We start from the raw sequence: 18,648 nt of genomic DNA on the forward strand, positions 1-18,648 counted from the left end.
TCTCCATTACGTCGGCTCAGTTTACTTTTAATTGCTATTAAGATGCCTTTGTGTTGGTGGCTATGGTAAAAAAAAACTGCTTCCTGGCAAACACAGTCCCCAACAGACATCCCTGAAACAATATGCATGGGTGTGTGCATTAGTTTGTGGCTAATCATCACCTGCTGGGTATTACATGGGATTATCATACAGGAAGGAAAAGAATGTTTTGGCAAGTGTTAGTAATGCACAATTTGTACTCAAATTACTCACAAAACTGATACTATGCAGTAGGGTCAGGTTTCACTTTTACAGGTTGAAGAGATGGTGCTTTGATTAGGAAATGCTGAGGTGTCGCAAATTTAAAAATAGGCCCATTTTAGGGTTAGGGTTAGATCTCACATTGGTTCTTGAAAAAGCTTCACTTAAATGGGTCTTATAAGTAAATGGCACTTCTACAGTAGCTCTCATTAGAAATGAGAAACAAGCAACCCTTACATGTGAGGTTATGTAATGTCTTTATGTATGTAATGCATGTAAATGTTGTTTTATGTAATCATACAGGTGTTTTTTATCACATGAAACTATTTTTACATATAACATTCAACAACAAAGTGGAATTTAGCAAGACTAAAGGGCCGTCCACACCGAGAACAGTTACTAGAACGATAGAACTATATCTTTTTCAAAAATGTTTCTAACTATTAATAGGTTAGTTAGGTATTGGACTTTTTCTCTTCAGTCTGGGTCAAAGTGGTGGACCGTCCAGCTGGCAGACAGACAGACAGACAGATAGACAGACAGACAAACTACAGACAGACAGACAGACAAACTACAGACAGACAGACAAACTACAGACAGACAGACCGACAGACAGACAGACAGACAAACTACAGACAGACAGACTACAGACAGACACACAGACAGACAGACAAACTACAGACAGACAGACAGACACATAGACAGACAGACAGACTACAGACAGACAGACAGACAAAGTACAGACAGACAGACAGACAAACGACAGACAGACCAACAGACAGACAGACAAACTACAGACAGACAGACAGACCGACAGACAGACAGACTATAGACAGACACACAGACAGACAGGCAGACAGGCAGACAGACAGTTTGCAACCAGTATCTCAACTGATCAAACAGCTAATTGTACTGTAAAGATTTTGGTGATTTCTTTTGGCTTTTGTTTTCTTTTAGAAACCTTACCCCTGTATAAAATTAAATTATTCTTTCTTTAGACAAAAGCAAGGTAAACAAACATGTACTGTAAGTCTGTTACACCCCATTGTATCTCTTTCTTAGAACCATGTGCCTTCCTCTGTTCCCTCAGGAGCATCCTCTGACCCAGCGCATCCCCCAGTGACCCCCAGGCCCCCATCTCACTCAGGAATATCATGGGAGCCCCCCCAGTTCACCTTTCCCCACTCCTCCTCCTCTCCTTCCTCCTCCTGGCCCAGCCCTGCACCTCCATCACGCCCCAGGTTGTGGAGCGAGCGTCTGCCTCCGAGCAGCCTCAGTCCCTCGCTAACTCTACAGGGTCTGGCAAGCGGACATGCCCGGGCGTCGTGGTGTGTAGACCCGGTATCCTGCTGCCGGTCTGGTTGCCACTCAACCCTCCACTGGGGGAGCAGACAGGGAGGGCTCTTGTCTACTTCATCTGTCTCATGTACATCTTCATGGGCATATCCATCATCGCAGATCGCTTCATGGCATCCATAGAAGTCATCACCTCTCAGGTATTGTTGAACTTCACATTTGTAAGAAATCAAATGCAGCCAGGATTAAGTACAGTTTTGGTCTAAGTTCTTAATCAGTTTTGTTTCTCTCTGTTCAAGACTGGGAAAAAATTAGACACTGATGAAACAGAATGAATCGCTTATCCTCTGTGTCCTTTCAGAAATATCATATACCCCACATATTCCTAATTCTCCACATGTTGCATGCTCTCTTAAATGCAGCCAATAGGTTGTCGATATCAAATGCTCTAAGTAAAATTTGAAATTGATTGCAATAACTGGAACTTGTGTGCATGGGTTCAGAAGGAACAGCATCTTTGACATTTTCACAAACTTGTGTCCTTGCAGGAGAAAGAGGTGACCATCACTAAACCCAACGGGGAAACAACAGTAACGACAGTAAGAGTCTGGAATGAGACTGTGTCCAACCTCACGCTCATGGCCCTGGGCTCCTCGGCGCCTGAGATCCTGCTCTCTGTTATTGAGGTACACAAGGCATTTCACATCCTTCTAACATACTGGTGTAGTGCCCGTTTGGCCTGTTTGGAACGGGCTGATTCTTTTTTTTCCCACAACTTTATTGTATAAATTCTCACAAACATGTGACACAAAATGCAGTTATAAAACGCTTGGTTCCCAGTATTGCTTGGTACACCTTTCCTGTTTCAGGCTCCCAGACCGTGGTTGGGAAGCACGATACTATAAAGTAAAGTTAAGGGTGTTACCCCCGAAAGAGTATTGGCCCTGGAGGGAGCGTCTCCCCTGAGCCTGAAACAGGAAAGGTGTAACAAGTAATACTGGCAACCAAGCGTTTAATAACTGCATTTTGTGTCACACGTTTTTTATGAGAATTTACATGCAAAAAAATACTGGGAACCAAGCAATCGGCCCGTTCCGAACAGGCACGTGCTCCAAACGGGCACTGCACTAGTGCTTAGAATGACACAAAAAAGTATGACTTGCAGTTGTTTATGTTACATGAATAAATGGACTTTTACATAAATGAATTAACACCGTAACTTAATAAAGATTAGGGTACACTCTGGGCACCACTTGATGTTAATTGTAAGGCATGGCAACCACCAATGTGAACAAAACTTACTTCATATTTATACATAGATTTATTTCAGTTAGTTATATATTCATTTATATTTCATATTTGAGTATCCCCCACTCAAAAGTACAAACGTATTCTAATAGATTTGTGTTATTTTGGTTATTACCACGGGTCTTAAATTCAGTTCCAGTTAGCAATATGAAAGGTCTTTGATTTTTGTGTGTAACATTTGTCTTTTTTTTGTCCCTTAAATGTCGACAGGTGTGTGGGCACAACTTTGATGCAGGGGAGCTGGGCCCCAGCACCATAGTGGGCAGCGCAGCCTACAATATGTTTGTGATAATTGGTCTGTGTGTGTGGGTGATCCCAAACGATGAGTCTCGCCACATCAAACACCTGAGAGTGTTTTTTATAACGGCTTTCTGGAGTATTTTTGCCTACATTTGGCTCTACCTCATACTGGCTGTCATCTCACCTGGGATTGTAGAGGTGTGTTTCCCACTGACTGCATATAAATGTGTTTCTAACAAATCAAGTGAATAAATGATGTAATGCTCATATTGCCTGTATCGCCAGGTGTGGGAGGCCATAGTGACACTGCTTTATTTCCCGGTGTGTGTGATCTTGGCTTGGATCGCTGACCGTCGCCTACTCTTCTACAAATACATGCACAAGCGTTACCGTGCTGACAAGAGGCACGGCATCGTGGTCGAAATGGAAGGTGACCTCGAGGCCAAAGGCATTGACGTGATCATGGATGGAAAGTTGTCAGACGCCAGCTCATGCCCTGGAAACTCCTCCAGTGTGACAGTCTCCGTGCAGACAGGCAATGAACTAGACCAGAACAACGACGAGGTAAGACAAGTGGCTCAGGGAGAGATGCTGCTGTAGGCACACATTGCAAGACTGAAGATTAAATGGTGTGAAATCATAGCTTATTTTTCCTTTAATGTCAGGTTTGGCGTCTATTTTGTATTTAGAGCTTTTAAATTATATCATTGTTGTTGTTCAACTCAAATTTGCGTGTGTATTTTCTCAAACATGAAAGAGGAAATTCTCACCCAGTAGAGCGTGCATCCCTGTGTGTCATCCTCTCTCTGTCCCCACTTTCCTGTCTATCTGCACCATCCAATAAAAATGCATTTAAAAAAATAACAAAGGCAGAAGGAACGCAAGAAAGCTACTAGCAGGGGAACATGCCCACTGGTGGATGATGTTTTACTAACTTTTAAGCTACTTAATGGAAATTTAAGGGCAATATTAGGTTTCCTGGAGCTATTAGGATTCAATCCCAGCAGGAGTCTGAGTGGCAGGAGTGCAGACAGCAGGAGTCTTTAACAGCAGGAAGTTGATCGGTAGGAGGCTGAGCATTAGGACTATCCAAAGTTTTTCTTTATAAAGATCCCTGCATTAGTCTGCAAGTCGCACTTCAGAAAAGTTTTATCCCAAGAAAGACCAATACTTTTGCCATTATAAACTAAGCCATGTCTTCTCATTCTGCCGCCGAATCCCACCAAACCCTCTGCAGGACCACACTGCGCACCCAGCCTGTGTAGTCACAACTTAAAACGTCTTGGCACTGGAGCAGTTTGTGTTTTCAAGAGCATTTTTTACGGAACATTTTGTTATACATATTTATGAATATGGTGTGTTATTTTACAACCGGTTTCCTCTCTTGGATAGGTGGTCCGCATCCTGAAAGACCTGAAGGAGAAACACCCAGATAAAGACCTGGACCAGCTGATTGAGATGGCCAACTACTCTTCCCTGGTCCACCAAAAGAAGAGCCGTGCCTTCTACCGTGTCCAGGCGACACGCATGCTGATCGGTGCCGGCAACATATTGAAGAAACATGCTGCTGATCACTCACGTCGCACAGCAGGCCAGGACACTGACAAGGCCACATGCTCGCACATTTGTTTTGAAAGTGCCCAGTACCAGTGCACAGAGAACTGCGGCTCTCTGAGCCTCGGGGTGATCCTCGAGGGGGGCACAGGCCAGAACACTTTCTATGTGGACTACTGTACAGAAAATGGCTCTGCCAATGCTGGGGCAGACTATGAATTCAGTAAGGGGACCCTGGTGTTTAAGCCAGGGGAGAGCCACAAAGAGATCAAGGTGAGCAAGGGGAAAAGAGGACTGTATACATATATATATATATATATATATAATACAAACTCTAAAATAGTAGTTTCAAGTTATGTTCCAACTAATGTTTCAGGGTTTTATATCAATGGTTGTGGTACAGAGATAGAGTGCATTTAAGTCACCACACAGCAGCTTTTAGGCATTTTTCTGTTGTTTGCTATCAGACGGAATAGACGAGGAGCAAACCTTCACACAATACAAGTCAATGGAGAGCAGAGAGTTGTTGCCCCTCTGGTGGCCGTGGCTTTGAGAGTGTGACGCAGGGCACTCTGTCTCTATAGACCTTTTTCACGGCATATATGTTGACATGTCATAGTAGGAAAAGCACAGGTGTATTCAAAACCATTACTGATGGCTGCATTCCACTTAGGAGAGGTCCTGGTATTGTGCATGCTGACTCACTGAAATATCTTACTGGGACACTAGATGGAATTGAGCCATCGTTAAGGTTATCAATTTCAGCTGTGCTTTTCCTACTATGACAAGTCAAAATGTCTGCTGTGAAAAAGGTCAATAGCGTGTGTCTGCATCCACACTGTTATGGCTTTATGCTTGCATGAGGAGAGTGACCTTACAATACTCTGTGCTCTCCAGGTGGGCATCTTGGATGATGACGTCTTTGAGGAGGACGAGCACTTCTTTGTGCGTCTTCAGAACCTGAGGTTAGAAGAAGGTGGAAATGAAGGGGCAGGAACTCCCCCAAAGGGTCGGCTAGTGGAGCCACTGGTAGCCACCATCACTATCTTGGACGATGACCATGCTGGCATCTTCACTTTTGGCCAGCGTGTGCTGCGGGTGAGTGAGAGCACAGGCACGCTGACGGTGACAGTGGTGAGGAACTCGGGCTCCAGGGGCACCGTCGCCGTGCCCTACCATACTGAGGATGGAAGTGCAAAGGCTGGTGTGGACTACGAGGAGGCCAGAGGGGAGCTGGAATTCACCAATGAAAAGACTAGGTGAGGCCCAGTCAGCAACCAGAGGCAATGACTGCGAGAGCCACAGAGTCTAATGGGTGTATTTCCATTTGAACATCAATCTATTCTTTTCCGGGAAGGAGGCAGCGCCAGACATTGCGACTAACGAGGTCGCATCTTCCTACTCTTCAACATACTATACATTAAAACATGGCACTTTTACCTAGAACCCTCAAACAAATCGTTTTTTAAAGATAAGGCTGGCGATATTCTATATAAGTCCATGAAGGCCAAAACCAACAATATTAGTCAGTCTCTCAAAACTTCTACTCAAGGCTTCCCTTCTCTGTATTCACACTATTTATGCTACTTTGGCCCATTAGTGTTTAGGAAACAGGCGTCTGACCCTCACTGAAAGATAAGCAGGTGGAGAAAGTCCAATTAGACAGAATGACGAGGCGACTTGACACCTGAAGATTATCCCGAACCCGATCAGGTGTGGGAACCTCCAGTCACCCCATTTAAACTGACAGATCCTTTTCCCATTAACTTTTCAGATTATATAAACTGTGTTTGCACATGGACTAATTGTACACTTAGTGAAGGACTCTGCTGTGACATGCTGCAACCATTATGCCATTTTTACATGTATACTCTTCTTCCAAGTTGTCAAGAATTAATCGAAATATTCCACAAATTAACCACACCGATATTGATTAACCAGGGTGTTGTTGTTATGCTTCAAGTCATTTAGTGTAGCGCTATTTCTTTGTCCTACTGAGGAGCAAAAGCACACTGTTTAAGCATGAATTATTTAAAGGTCCATTGCGATTAATTATTTAGGTCACTTCAATTTGCGATGTGATTTAGATGGAACAAATGTTTAAGATGTGGAGGTATTGTGTATTCAGTAATTCTTTGTTGTAGATATAAAACTGTGTGTGTGTGTGTGTGTGTGTGTGTGTGTGTGTGTGTGTGTGTGTGTGTGTGTGTGTGTGTGTCTCCATCTCCAGTCAGACCTTACAGGTGCGCATTATAAATGTGGAGGAGTACGAGAAGCAGGAAAACTTCTTCATTGTGCTAAAGGACCCCAAATGGCTGAAGAGAGGAATCTCGGGTAAGTGTGTAAGCATTTGAAATGTCACCATTAATGTCTAAGTGACATGTGGCTTTTAATGGTTATGGTAATGAGGTAGTTAGGGCTGTGAAATTGTAATCGCTCATTGTCATCGAGAAAAACAAAAAAAAAATGCATGTTACGTTATGCAGGTACTTATTTTGTCTCGTGTTCGGAATGAAAAAAAAAGTTCAACAGGAAAAGTATGAAGGGAAATTTCACAGTTCAAGATGTTTTCACTGTTGATTTGTTTAACTGTTTCACTTTCATTTTAAGTTGAATAAATGCAACATTTTCCCAAAAGTCGATGAGCAATCGTGTTAAATAATCATGATTTCAATATTGACCAAAATAATCGTGATCAGGATTTTTTCCATAATCAAGCAGCCCTAGAAGTAAGGCTGTATGAGGTGATAGATAAAGAAGGATTGTCCGTTTACACTAGCATAAAATAGTACACTCAGTGGATGGCAGCAATATAGCAGTAAGATCTAGTTTCATAACAACAGCAGCAGCAACATGCTGGGCACCTGCGTCAGAGCCAGTAACTGAAGATTACACACTGCCATTCACTGCTGTCTCTGTTTCACTGTGGAACAGGCGCCACAGCCAACTGTAAAATGCAGTATCCTTTAGTTGCCTGTTCCCTGTCAATGTGTCAGCAGAACGGTGCAGGAACTGGATATGTTTGTTAGTGGAGGTCAAAAGAAGCAGTTTGTAATGCACAGTCATTTATATCATCAACAAAGTATACACAGTTTTTTGTTCTGTTGCATTTTTTAGATTCTCTCAAGCCACTCTAATGTATTAAGCCCTGACAATAGTGTTGGTATATTGTTTTGAATAATTTTCTGTCTTTCTTCACAGCACTGCTGCTAAACCAGGGTAAGAGTGTGTGGATTTTTAAAGGTGCAATGTGCAGCAGATTTATATACCACCTCTAGGGATGCACGGAATGTTCAGCAACTGAAATTATTCGGCCGAAAATAGCAAATAAAGTACTTTCGTTTTTTGGCCGAATAAGTGATAAAGGCTGAATACATTTTACCAAACAATTACGTTTTTGATGACGCGATCAAATAGCAACCAGCGTAGAGTGAGAGGCGCGCACGCTTTATAAATGCAGCATGTTGGCAGTGTGGAAGCACTGTAAAACTGTCCAAAAAAAGGCAATATTTAACGATTCCGATCGTAGGTACTCGTCTGCTCCATGCACAAGCAGCGGCAGCGAGAGATGCTGCATCTCATGTCATGGCCCAGACTGGGGTCGGGATGCGGCAGTATTAAGAACAGATGAAGCCCCCGTGCCTTGAGAAGCCTACTCTACTCTCAATCCTCGCTCCACACACCATGTCCACACACTCACTGACATCACCCAGGCAACGCACACCATTCTAGCTCCAACTTACGCTACTCTCGTAATGAGGAACCGACTTTCATGTGAGAAAGCAGAGAAGCTACTTTTCATAAAGAAGAACCTGCCACTTTTCCTGAAGAAGTAGGCTTATGTCAAGTACGATTATTCATTTGTTGTGGGTCCATCCACTTTTTGGCACTCTTTTCAATTCACTTTTTGTTGTAGGCGTACAGAGTAGCATTCAGTTTCAGTTTCAGCACATAGTTATAGGCCTAATATAGTATATTCAAGAAGAGGGACTCAAAGATGGCCAAACATTTTTATTTTACTAATTTATTTATTGTAAGTTATATTGTGCTTTGTCGGTACAATGTCTGCTGCAATGTTAAAAAATGTTCAGTGTTAAATACATATTTTTAAATTGTAGTTTTGTAATTGATTTTTTCAGTGGAAAGCAAGAAAAAAATCACATTTTGACTATTTAACTTATGCAGTGATGAAAAAAATGGCAAAATAAATGGAAAAAAACACCTTTGGTTATCGGCTTCAGCCAAATATCTAAATGAATTAGGTAAAAACCTTTTCCTTGAGATTAGTGGATCTCCTGGCCTTTGCTTTCCTTTTACACTCCCTGGCCTAGTGCATTATGTTTAAAAGAGGAGCATAAACGTGGTTTCAGTCTTCCATCAGTCCACTACTTTTCATTGTCAGAAACTCTGAAATCTGTAGCTCCATTTATGCAACTTCTTCTTTTGTTTTGTGATACACAACAGTATATTATTACTTCTACTTCCTGGAAGACAGCAAATCAGGGCCACGTTCAGCCCCGACAAAACGTAGCAATGCATTTTTTAAAACTGGAACGGGGGTGTGTTGAACACCCTGTTGTGTGCTGGGCGCTCTGCCTTTTTATTACCACGAGTTTACAGACACGTCACCGTTTCACACCGTTCCGAGGAAACATGTTGTTCAACGCGGAAACCGTAGCAAAACGTTGCACACCGTTTTGAGATTGAACGTGCTCCTGTACTTGTGCCTGTCACCGTGCAGCCAGCTGCTTGCACTGGTGGGACAGGGCCCAGTTTCTATGGTCAGAGCCGACTGTCAGCACTGGGGGCGGGGACTTGATGCTCCTCTCTTTAACTGCTGTCCTACTGGTGTACACCTTTGAATGATCCCTCCTCTTATGCCTGGGTCTATTTTTCTCGAACAGAAACTCACAGGCAGTGCTAGCTGTGTCATTCATATGCTCTGAGTTATAGATGGGTATGATCAGGGTGAAGATTGGGGTTTGAGGTGTGAAAAAAAGGGCCACCCCACATCCTGTCTCAACAGGAAATACATGAACTCATGTAGGCAAGATTCTCTCTCAATGTGCTCACAGCACCTTTAAAAATGTTTGACAGTGTAGAGTGGTTTTTTTCATCTTTATGCATCAGGTTTGGGCCTGTACCCTTGCTTGCCGATGTTTAGTTCTGTGTGTTTTGTGAATGACACAATAGATATAAATGCATAGACATGATAATGAAATGCTCCCTAACAGGCCACCCCACCCCTGAGGAGGAAGAGGCCAGGAGGATCGCTGAGATGGGCAAACCCATTCTAGGAGAGCACAGCAGGCTAGAAGTCATCATAGAGGAGTCCTCTGAGTTTAAGGTGTGTGAGTGGCTGATAGAAGGCATTACACCTACTGTCTTTGTGCAAATAGATCACTTAATACAATGGACACACAAGTATGTTTTAGGTTAAGTCCATTAGAAAATATGAACCAGAGCTCATTGGTTTGTTTTTGTTTTGGAAAATTTGAGTGAATATACGCAAAGCACTTTTTCCGCTTTGGTCCCCCTACAGATTGGAAGTGGAATTGTCCATTACCGCTGTTGTAATGTCTCATTACTCCGGATTTCCACTGGATGCGGAACGTCTGCGGACCGGCTCCGCTGCGGAACGGCTGCGTGCTTCGCCGTCCGTCAATACCCACCAGGTCCGGATTTGTTGCGGTACGGCCGCGGCCATGACTGACAGCTGTAGTCACGCTGTACGTCAATATGTCGCGAATTCACGTAGAATAGAACCACAAAACCAACAACAGTTTGTTTCCATCCAGAGGAGTAGAGGGGAAACAACTCTGTGCTGTGTTTTCAAGGTGTAGTGCAGGGAAATATGACCCGCTGCGGATGCTGGATTTTTATTTTGTTTCTGTGCTCGACTTCCTGTCCCGCACTATCTGCCGTGTGCTGAATTGCTGCGGAGCTCTCCGGCGTCCTGCAAAAATAGAAGCTCTGCGTATCAGCTCCGGAGGGCTGCGGACCGCCGGAGGGCTGCGGACCGCCGGAGGGCTGCAATTCCGCTTCCAACCTGTAGGGGGACCGCAGCGGGAAAAGTGCTTTAGTGTTGCTTTAAAGGCAAGTTTTAACGTATAATTACGTCTGCGTGTTTCATGACTAAATCTTTGTGGAATAAGCTACTATGTGCTTCAGGCAGAAGTTACAGTTTGTCTAACGCCAGAAACACCATGAAGCTCCGTGAAGCGCCACAAATAGCCACGTAGCACGGTGAAGCGGAGCTATTTTCATTTCGGCACCCATGTTATTCAATCTGTCCGTCTGTGCGATCAGGCGCGGAGGGGCTGCGCGCTGCAGCGCTCGTTTCGGCGTCTCTATTTCGTCCGCGAGCCGCAACCGAATGTATCAAGCCAGGCAGGTAATCACATACAGGAAGGCCACAGTGAAGCCGGATACGTTACAAAAATAAAACAAATTTCAAATTCAATGTATTGACTTCTCAGCTGTGTCTACAGCAAGACATGCGATTAGGCACACGGAGAGAGACCGATGGACGGACAGACAGAGTGACACATCACACACACACACACACACACTGGGAGAGAGAGAGCCGTTTTGTAGAGTGGAGAGGAGAACTGATATGAACAGTCAGGCGCGCGATCAGGCACGAATCTACTCTTCACGGTGTTCCTGGCATAAATTGACATCAGGGTGACACATGAGTTTAGTAACAATCCGTTCTTAATTTAAAGCTTTAACAAATATAAGCACCTCAGGGGTTGGGGTTGTTGCAGACATAAACGTGTTATTTAAGTAATTGTGTTTTAGTTCATTAACCACCTCACACCCTCTTACTCATCAGACTCCCAATGGAGTACTAGACCAGGTACACTTTCTGCCAGCATTCTGTGTGTGATGGTACTGATTAGATTTTTCTCATCTCATTTCCTCATGAAAATCTCATTATACTCTACTCATTACAAAAACATTATATATTCATATCTACCCTTTCTCCATTCTCAACTTGTCTCATGCATTGCATGCATTCTGATTTGAGATGTGTGTTCATTTGTGTGTGCTGTGTGTGACATTTTGGCTCAGTTCATTCTACATTAAATTCAAACAGTGAAGCCAGCGGATTATACTATTAATATGTGCCATGTTCGTATATTTGCCACATTTGCTTTGGACCCAGTCTGCATCAACCAGCCTATTAAAAAAACAAGCTTACCATAACCAACTTTTTTATTTCAACATGCTGTTAGTCCCGCAAAAAAAATCTCTTCTAATGTAAAGATAGGTTTAAACCTTTTGAGATGTTTAGAAAAACAATCCAGAAAGTATGAAGGGACAGACATGTAAACCCATCTGTTCAGTGTATACTACCTCTGCCTCAGTACTGACTTATTTCATGTGTTGTATCAGAACACAGTGGACAAACTCCTGAAGCACACAAATCTGGCTGTAGTGCTCGGCACTCACTCGTGGAGAGAGCAGTTCATTGAAGCAGTCACAGTCAGTGCAGGTCAGTGGCTATATATTACATTTTATATATATATATATATATATATATATATATATAGTTTGTTTTTTGTGTACTTATATTTTTTATTCATGTGGATTATGTTTTACATTTACTCAATTTCAGATGTTAAGTTAAAGGGTTTCACGTTTGAATAAATGTTTATAATTGAATAGGTTTGCTTCCTCTGTTTAGTTAGCTGGCCAGGGATGACATGTGGTTCTTTCACATCAGTCTGTAAATGTTGAAGTGAGCTGTCAGACCGGACATGAACAGAACTCATTTTCACACTATGGCTGATGTTACTAACAATGAGCAGAGAAGGAATATGACCTTACGTATTTCTCCCACATTTCAGCTAGCTACGTTAGCTTGACATTCACAAGAAGCATTTGCTTTGCCAATTTTAAAGAATAGTTCAACATTTTGGGAAATACCCTCATTCTTTTTCATGTTCGGTTATGTGCCGGACTAAGTCTTGGCTGCGTCCAAAATGTTGAACTATTCCTTTAAAGGAAGGTGTTAGGAGGTTGTTTAGATCTAGATCAACGGAAGTACATTTCCAGGATAATTGCCTGACATCGTGCTGGATGTCCCTCACCTTCCTCTCTCTGTATGTTGCCGTTCTCAAACTCCGTTCGCTTCGGGAAACAACAACAAACTTCCAGCTAGCAAGCTACACGCTGAAAATGTCAAGTTTTGAAGAACATTTGGATGGTGCAACAAGGCAGGCCTGCTTGGTTCTTTCTGTGAATGATTGTAAAGATTTACAAAGAATATGTTTGAGGCATTTCCTCTCTAACTGGGATATTTTGGGACTGATTGGTGGGATTGCTGTGGACGTACACACGGAGATACACTGGTAAGAGCCAGTGAGGTTTAACCATGTATCAGCTAATTTAAAGTGCTCATATTATGCTTTTTGGCCTTTCCCCTTTCCTTTAATGTGTTTTGTATCTTTTTGTGCACGTTATAGGTTTACAAAGTGGAAAAGCCCAAAGTCCACCCCAAAGGGACTTACCATCTCCAACAGAAAACACTGTTCACAAACTGCTCCAAACAGCTCTATTGTAGTCCAGCCTTTACTTCAGAGACAAACGTGGTCACTTTGGAACACATGTTACAATGCTCGCCTAGCTACTAGCATGGCACGCCCTCATACTCTGCTTCTGACTGGCTAGCAGTACTTACTGCACATGTGTGACTCCCAACAAAGATGGAACAGAAGTGAGAGGTCTCACTCTGTAGCTAAAACAGAGAGCTCAACACACAGGGTGAAAAGAGGAGCTGCAGCAATGTGCAGTACAACAAATATATGGTGTTTTCTGAAAATTAAACCACATAAACCTATTCTGGTCCAACCTCTAAATACAATTATGAACCTGAAAATGAGCATAATATGAGCACTTTAAATATCTCACGTTACTGTATTGTGTCAACAGTTAACTTCATGTAATATTGTATGTGGCATTTTCTTTTGCGGGGTGCAAGTGTTCCACCAAAAGAAGTTCCTTCCTGAGACTGTTTAGCAGAGCCACCGTCACTGCGTCCAGAGCTTAGCGCCGCCCAAGACGATTGTGATTGGTTTAAAGAAATGCAAACAACCCAGAGTGTTCTTATCTCCTATCCCAGAATGTATGTGTGGTGTAGCCAGACCTTACTCCACAGCGCTGTGGAGATAGAGCTGGCAATGCGAGACTAGGAGGGTGTGCTTTGATTTATCTTCACTGTGTCTCCTTTAAACAGGTAATGGAGATGAGGAGGAGGGACAGGAGCAGCGAATGCCGAACTGCTTCGACTACTTTATGCACATAACGTGCATTTTCTGGAAGATTCTGTTTGCTTGCGTCCCACCCACAGAGTACTGGAATGGCTGGGCGTGCTTCATGGTGTCAATCTCTGTCATTGGTTTCTTAACAGCCATTGTTGGAGACCTAGCTTCCCATTTTGGCTGCACCGTCGGCCTGAGAGACACTGTCACTGCGGTGGTCTTTGTAGCACTGGGGACTTCACTACCTGGTAAGTGATCCTACTAGTGAGTCTCAAGTTTTTGCAATATGCAGTGAATCTCTAACTGTGAGGTGCACAGAGTAATGTCAGTGTTTAAGTCAGTGCATGTAATCCAGTAGTCTTAGGGTTATAAGTACTGAAAGGATTTTGTGTTGGATTAAACTATTGAACTATTGAACTACTGACTATTGTTTTTCTTTTTTTACTTTTTTACAGATACCTTTGCCAGTAAAGTGGCTGCCACTCAGGACCAGTATGCGGATGCATGTGTGGGAAATGTGACAGGAAGCAACGCAGTTAATGTGTTTTTGGGCATTGGGGTGGCCTGGTCCGTGGCTGCCGTATATTGGCAAGTCAAAGGTAAGGTGTTCCGTGTTGACCCCGGCTCGCTGGCCTTCTCCGTCACACTCTTCACCATTTTTGCCTTCATCGCCATGGGAGTGCTGATGGTACGCCGGAGGCCGTCCATAGGCGGCGAACTGGGTGGCCCGCGGATCCCCAGAGTCCTCACTTCACTGTTTCTCTGTGGACTCTGGTTCCTCTACATCCTCTTCTCCAGCTTGGAGGCCTATTGCCATATACAGGGCTTCTGAGGGAGCACAGCTGGGGAGAGTAACGACTGCACTAACAAACAAACACACATAACCTGGGACCATTCACCTGTACAGTTCTGCTCCAGTAACTACCACTGGGAAGACATATCATCACTTCACAACTGCTGCCATGGTTCATAAAAAAAAAAATGTATACACACTACAGACGTCGCACATGCAAACCTGTACGTTACATCCACTGCAGGACAGTTCCAGTCAGCCCAATTTATTGTGACAGCACTGATTATTATATTTTTCACTTAAGTGGACTAAATAACATGCAGTGACTGTTTTTTGTTAAAGGAGAGCAAAGCAGGAAAGCATGTACACTGTGAAGTCACTGGATTTTGATTGATACTGGATTAATGCCTGATGGCTCATAAACTGGATTTCAAGTTTGGTCTTATTTCTCCTCAAGCTGATAGAGGCTGGGTCAGATTAGATTGCCTCAGCTTGTAATTAAATGAATATTTCATCACACTTATACCATGGCCGCTTGTCCCAGGCAAAAACAGAAGCTGTGTTGAAACTTTCATCCAAGTTTGTTGTTAGTAAGCATTACCCCATAATTACAGTCCTTCCAGAAAAATGCAGAGTTTTTTTGTGATTGTTGTGGGCAAAAATCCTTGATTATGTGGCACGTTTTCTTAAAAAATGTAATATGCGGGATATTTATGCAATGAAATTGCGGAAACTTGCAAAAACTGCGGTTTCATCATGGCTTCATCGCGGGGTTTGCAGCTTTTCGATGATGTTCACGTCGCGTAATTCCTTCACTTCATAACGTTCCCATGGCAACAGGGGAAAATGGCTGTTCTTGTGTGAAGTAAACGCAACATTTTTCAACTTTCTGCTAAGATATATGTGACTTTATTGCAACGAAAATGCGGGAATTATGAAATCATGCAAGCCCCGCATATTTTGCGCGGAAATCGGCAATTTATAATATAATATATAATATTATATAATAAATATGCAGACTTTGGCTGATTATGCATTGAATTATGCGATCGCATAATCGTGTTTTTCTGGAGGGACTGATAATTAGGTCTGTTTGACCAGTTAGAGTCCTGTAACGTAGCTCAAAGCAAAAGTGATGTTGCTATGGTTACCTCCAGTTTTTTTGCGCACAGATTTAGAACAATAGTAATAAAACTGTTGACTGGAAGTGTTTGAGTTGTCTTGGTGTACAATTTTGGATGGAATTGCCAGCCAGTTAGAGGTGTTTTCTGCGGCCGTGGTATAAAGAACGGAGCACAGCTGGGTTCCAGTCTACAGTTTGGGAGATAAGCTGCTGTAGTATCTCACACTGATGAATTGTGTTTCTCTGTTAAATTATGTGACACGAGAAATTGTGTAGTGAAATGTAATTGACCTACTGAATTCAGTCGCACTATAAGTATTGATAATAGTATTGAAATGTATAATTGGCAAAGACGTACACAGGCAATGAATTTCTAATAAGCCGTGGAATGAAAAAAACGAAGTACCTAGTATCTGCCATTGAGTGTGATTGTGTAGAAGTGATGATTTATTCACCCCTGAAGTCTTATCTGTTTATTTATTAATGATGTAATTTAATGTCTTTGTAATTGAATGTATTCGAGCTGATATGAACAAAGATATATTGTAATTTCTTGTAAGCTGTAATAATTACATTGACATTTTAACTGAGTGTGTCTCAATTGGATCAGCCACAGTGGTTGTTTAAGTATTACTTCCTCATTAGTGCAGAAGAAGACAGATTGTCTCTGGATTTGAAGACGGTATTATCAAGATTTTTGTAAGGCAATTGGATTTGTCATTAAGGGCATTTGTTATTTTTTGACGCACACTGACTTAAATACATGTTATGTTCTTCAATTCTGCTATAAAAGATGTATTTTAGGATTGTGCATCCAAAAAAAGAAGATAGCGGCTTCATGAGTCTTAAAAGGATAGAAATCTTTCAGAATATTTCATAAAGTGTGTTACCATGAAAAAAGTAAAAAACATGGACTCAACACAGACCTCTGAGATACAATCAAAGTCATTTTTGTGGAGGGAGACCATGGCAACGCAGCAACACCTATCATGCAGGTAAGATATAAGATAGTAATAAAATCCCTATCTGAGATGCCAATCCAATTTTTAAAGCATTTATGCAGGATGGGTTGATGACTGGATCCAGTGCTGTGCTAAGGTCCAAAGGGAATTTCTGAACAGAGCTGTCTCTGTGCTGTGTAGGGCTCCAAAGCCAGATTGACATTTTTTTCAGAGTCAAAAATCAATACCATTCATATGTACCTACTTGTCTGCCATCAGTTTTTGTGTAATACGTAGGTCAAGTGACATAAAAGGCCCCAGTGCATGCTATTATGATGGGCCCTTGTGCACGCTAGTTACTCGTTATGAAACACACACACACACACACACCATTAGGCACATACTGTATATATATTTTTACCAACAATGTGTTGGATTTTACAGTCCAATGAGTTACTCAGGCTATTGTATTGGGAAAGAAGAGAGGTCAAAGGGAAAGCTATCAGTACCATGGATAGTGCTCAGAGTGCTGAAATGTGAAAACAAGCATCTGTCTATATAACAAATGGCATCGTTTTTAATTTAACATATTTTTCTTTGAACACAGGCGTATACAATCTGAATCACTCACAACGGCCCCTTCTTTGCCCAATACATTGTTGGAAGGCCTGCTCTCTCCTTGCCCCAGTTCAGCCGCGCTGCCTGCACTGGCTATATTTACGCCCCTGCACAGGTCAACTACACTAGAGGTGGAACAGTGGGTGAAACATTTAGTTTTCTCCCTATAAAGGACCAACATTTAGTAGGGATATTGTGCTGAAATAGTCCTATAGAAATATGAAAAACACAAGGAAAAGGGTGAATAAGCGTTAATGATGCAAATCGGTGACAAATTGATTTTTTTGGGGTCACTTTTGTATGCATGAAACATTTCTTTCCTGGTTTTCTGAGCAATTGGCACTACGTTTACATGTTGGGAAACATCCTACCAGGTTATGTAGCTTCCAGCATGGGGTTTTGGTTAAAAAGCAATGAGTTAAGTGAAAGTAGTGCAGTTTATGTTAGGGTTTTCATAGTTTTTATGAGTGACAGGCTTGTGACATGTTGGCAGTGTTCCTATGTGCTTGGACTGTTCAAAATGTGTAACCTATGGTTTACCCCACCTCCTCTCCTGGAAGACACAATAATGATTGACAGGGTAAAGTGATCGATTGTATGTGTGTGTAGCGTGTGACCCTTTGCTTCATCCAAGGGAAATAAAACATTAGCACCATGGTTTAAATCAGAGATCTTCAACAGGGGGTCCGGGACCCCTAGGGGGTCGTCAGAGTTACTGCAGGGGGCCGCAAAACTATTGTCTGATAATTTTTCATAACGTTTTTTTTATTTTTATTTTTTATTGGTGTCTGAAAATATACATTAGCAAAGATAAATCAGCCTATTTGTGAAAAACCAACAACATTGGTCTATAGGTAAGCTAGCCACTAATACAGTTAAGCTTAAGGATTCACTGTGCCACATCACATGCATGTTTAACATTAAAACATGATGTATACATATATGAATTTGTCGCAATTATTTTAATAGCTTAGTATTGTATGCACCATAAACAACTCCCTGCTCCGTTTCTTTTTTAGTTAAGGGCTCCTTAGCCTAAAAGACATTGAAGACCCCTGGTCTAAATAAGTCACAATGGGTCGCAAATTCAGAAGAAAAAGCAAAGTAAACTGTTGCTGTGATCCCAATGAATGTGCCTCCCAAAGGAAACGCATTCATGTGTGGACATTTTTAATTATTTTAATTTGTTCCACTTTCAGATTAAAATGTGAACTCCAGTTGAAAACACACAATGGACAATGGAAAATCGAGTCGTTGTTTTCAGCT

The 18,648-nt window shown here is 42.2% G+C and overlaps 1 protein-coding gene across 4 annotated transcripts in view; it reads left to right on the forward strand.

Moving 5' to 3' along the window:
• The window catches only part of slc8a2a (solute carrier family 8 member 2a), a 36,233-nt gene extending 21,027 nt beyond the window's left edge, over window positions 1-15,206 (forward strand). Inside the window, exons 2-13 of one of the 4 annotated variants that reach the window (XM_031310967.2) lie at window positions 1,331-1,736; window positions 2,085-2,222; window positions 3,055-3,282; window positions 3,370-3,648; window positions 4,477-4,911; window positions 5,536-5,897; window positions 6,869-6,972; window positions 7,840-7,857; window positions 9,873-9,985; window positions 12,040-12,139; window positions 13,883-14,155; window positions 14,363-15,206. In XM_031310967.2, the coding sequence (XP_031166827.1) occupies window positions 1,395-1,736; window positions 2,085-2,222; window positions 3,055-3,282; window positions 3,370-3,648; window positions 4,477-4,911; window positions 5,536-5,897; window positions 6,869-6,972; window positions 7,840-7,857; window positions 9,873-9,985; window positions 12,040-12,139; window positions 13,883-14,155; window positions 14,363-14,739 (2,769 nt within the window). In that variant the 5' untranslated portion in view covers window positions 1,331-1,394 and the 3' untranslated portion in view covers window positions 14,740-15,206. The remainder of the gene's footprint in view (window positions 1-1,330; window positions 1,737-2,084; window positions 2,223-3,054; window positions 3,283-3,369; window positions 3,649-4,476; window positions 4,912-5,535; window positions 5,898-6,868; window positions 6,973-7,839; window positions 7,858-9,872; window positions 9,986-12,039; window positions 12,140-13,882; window positions 14,156-14,362) is intronic. The other 3 variants (XM_031310969.2, XM_036009017.1, XM_031310968.2) reach the window with 3 other exon arrangements.
• The last annotated feature ends 3,442 nt before the right edge of the window (window positions 15,207-18,648 follow it).

This window comes from Sander lucioperca, chromosome 13 (genome assembly GCF_008315115.2).
Source record: "Sander lucioperca isolate FBNREF2018 chromosome 13, SLUC_FBN_1.2, whole genome shotgun sequence".
Lineage (NCBI taxonomy): Eukaryota > Metazoa > Chordata > Actinopteri > Perciformes > Percidae > Sander > Sander lucioperca.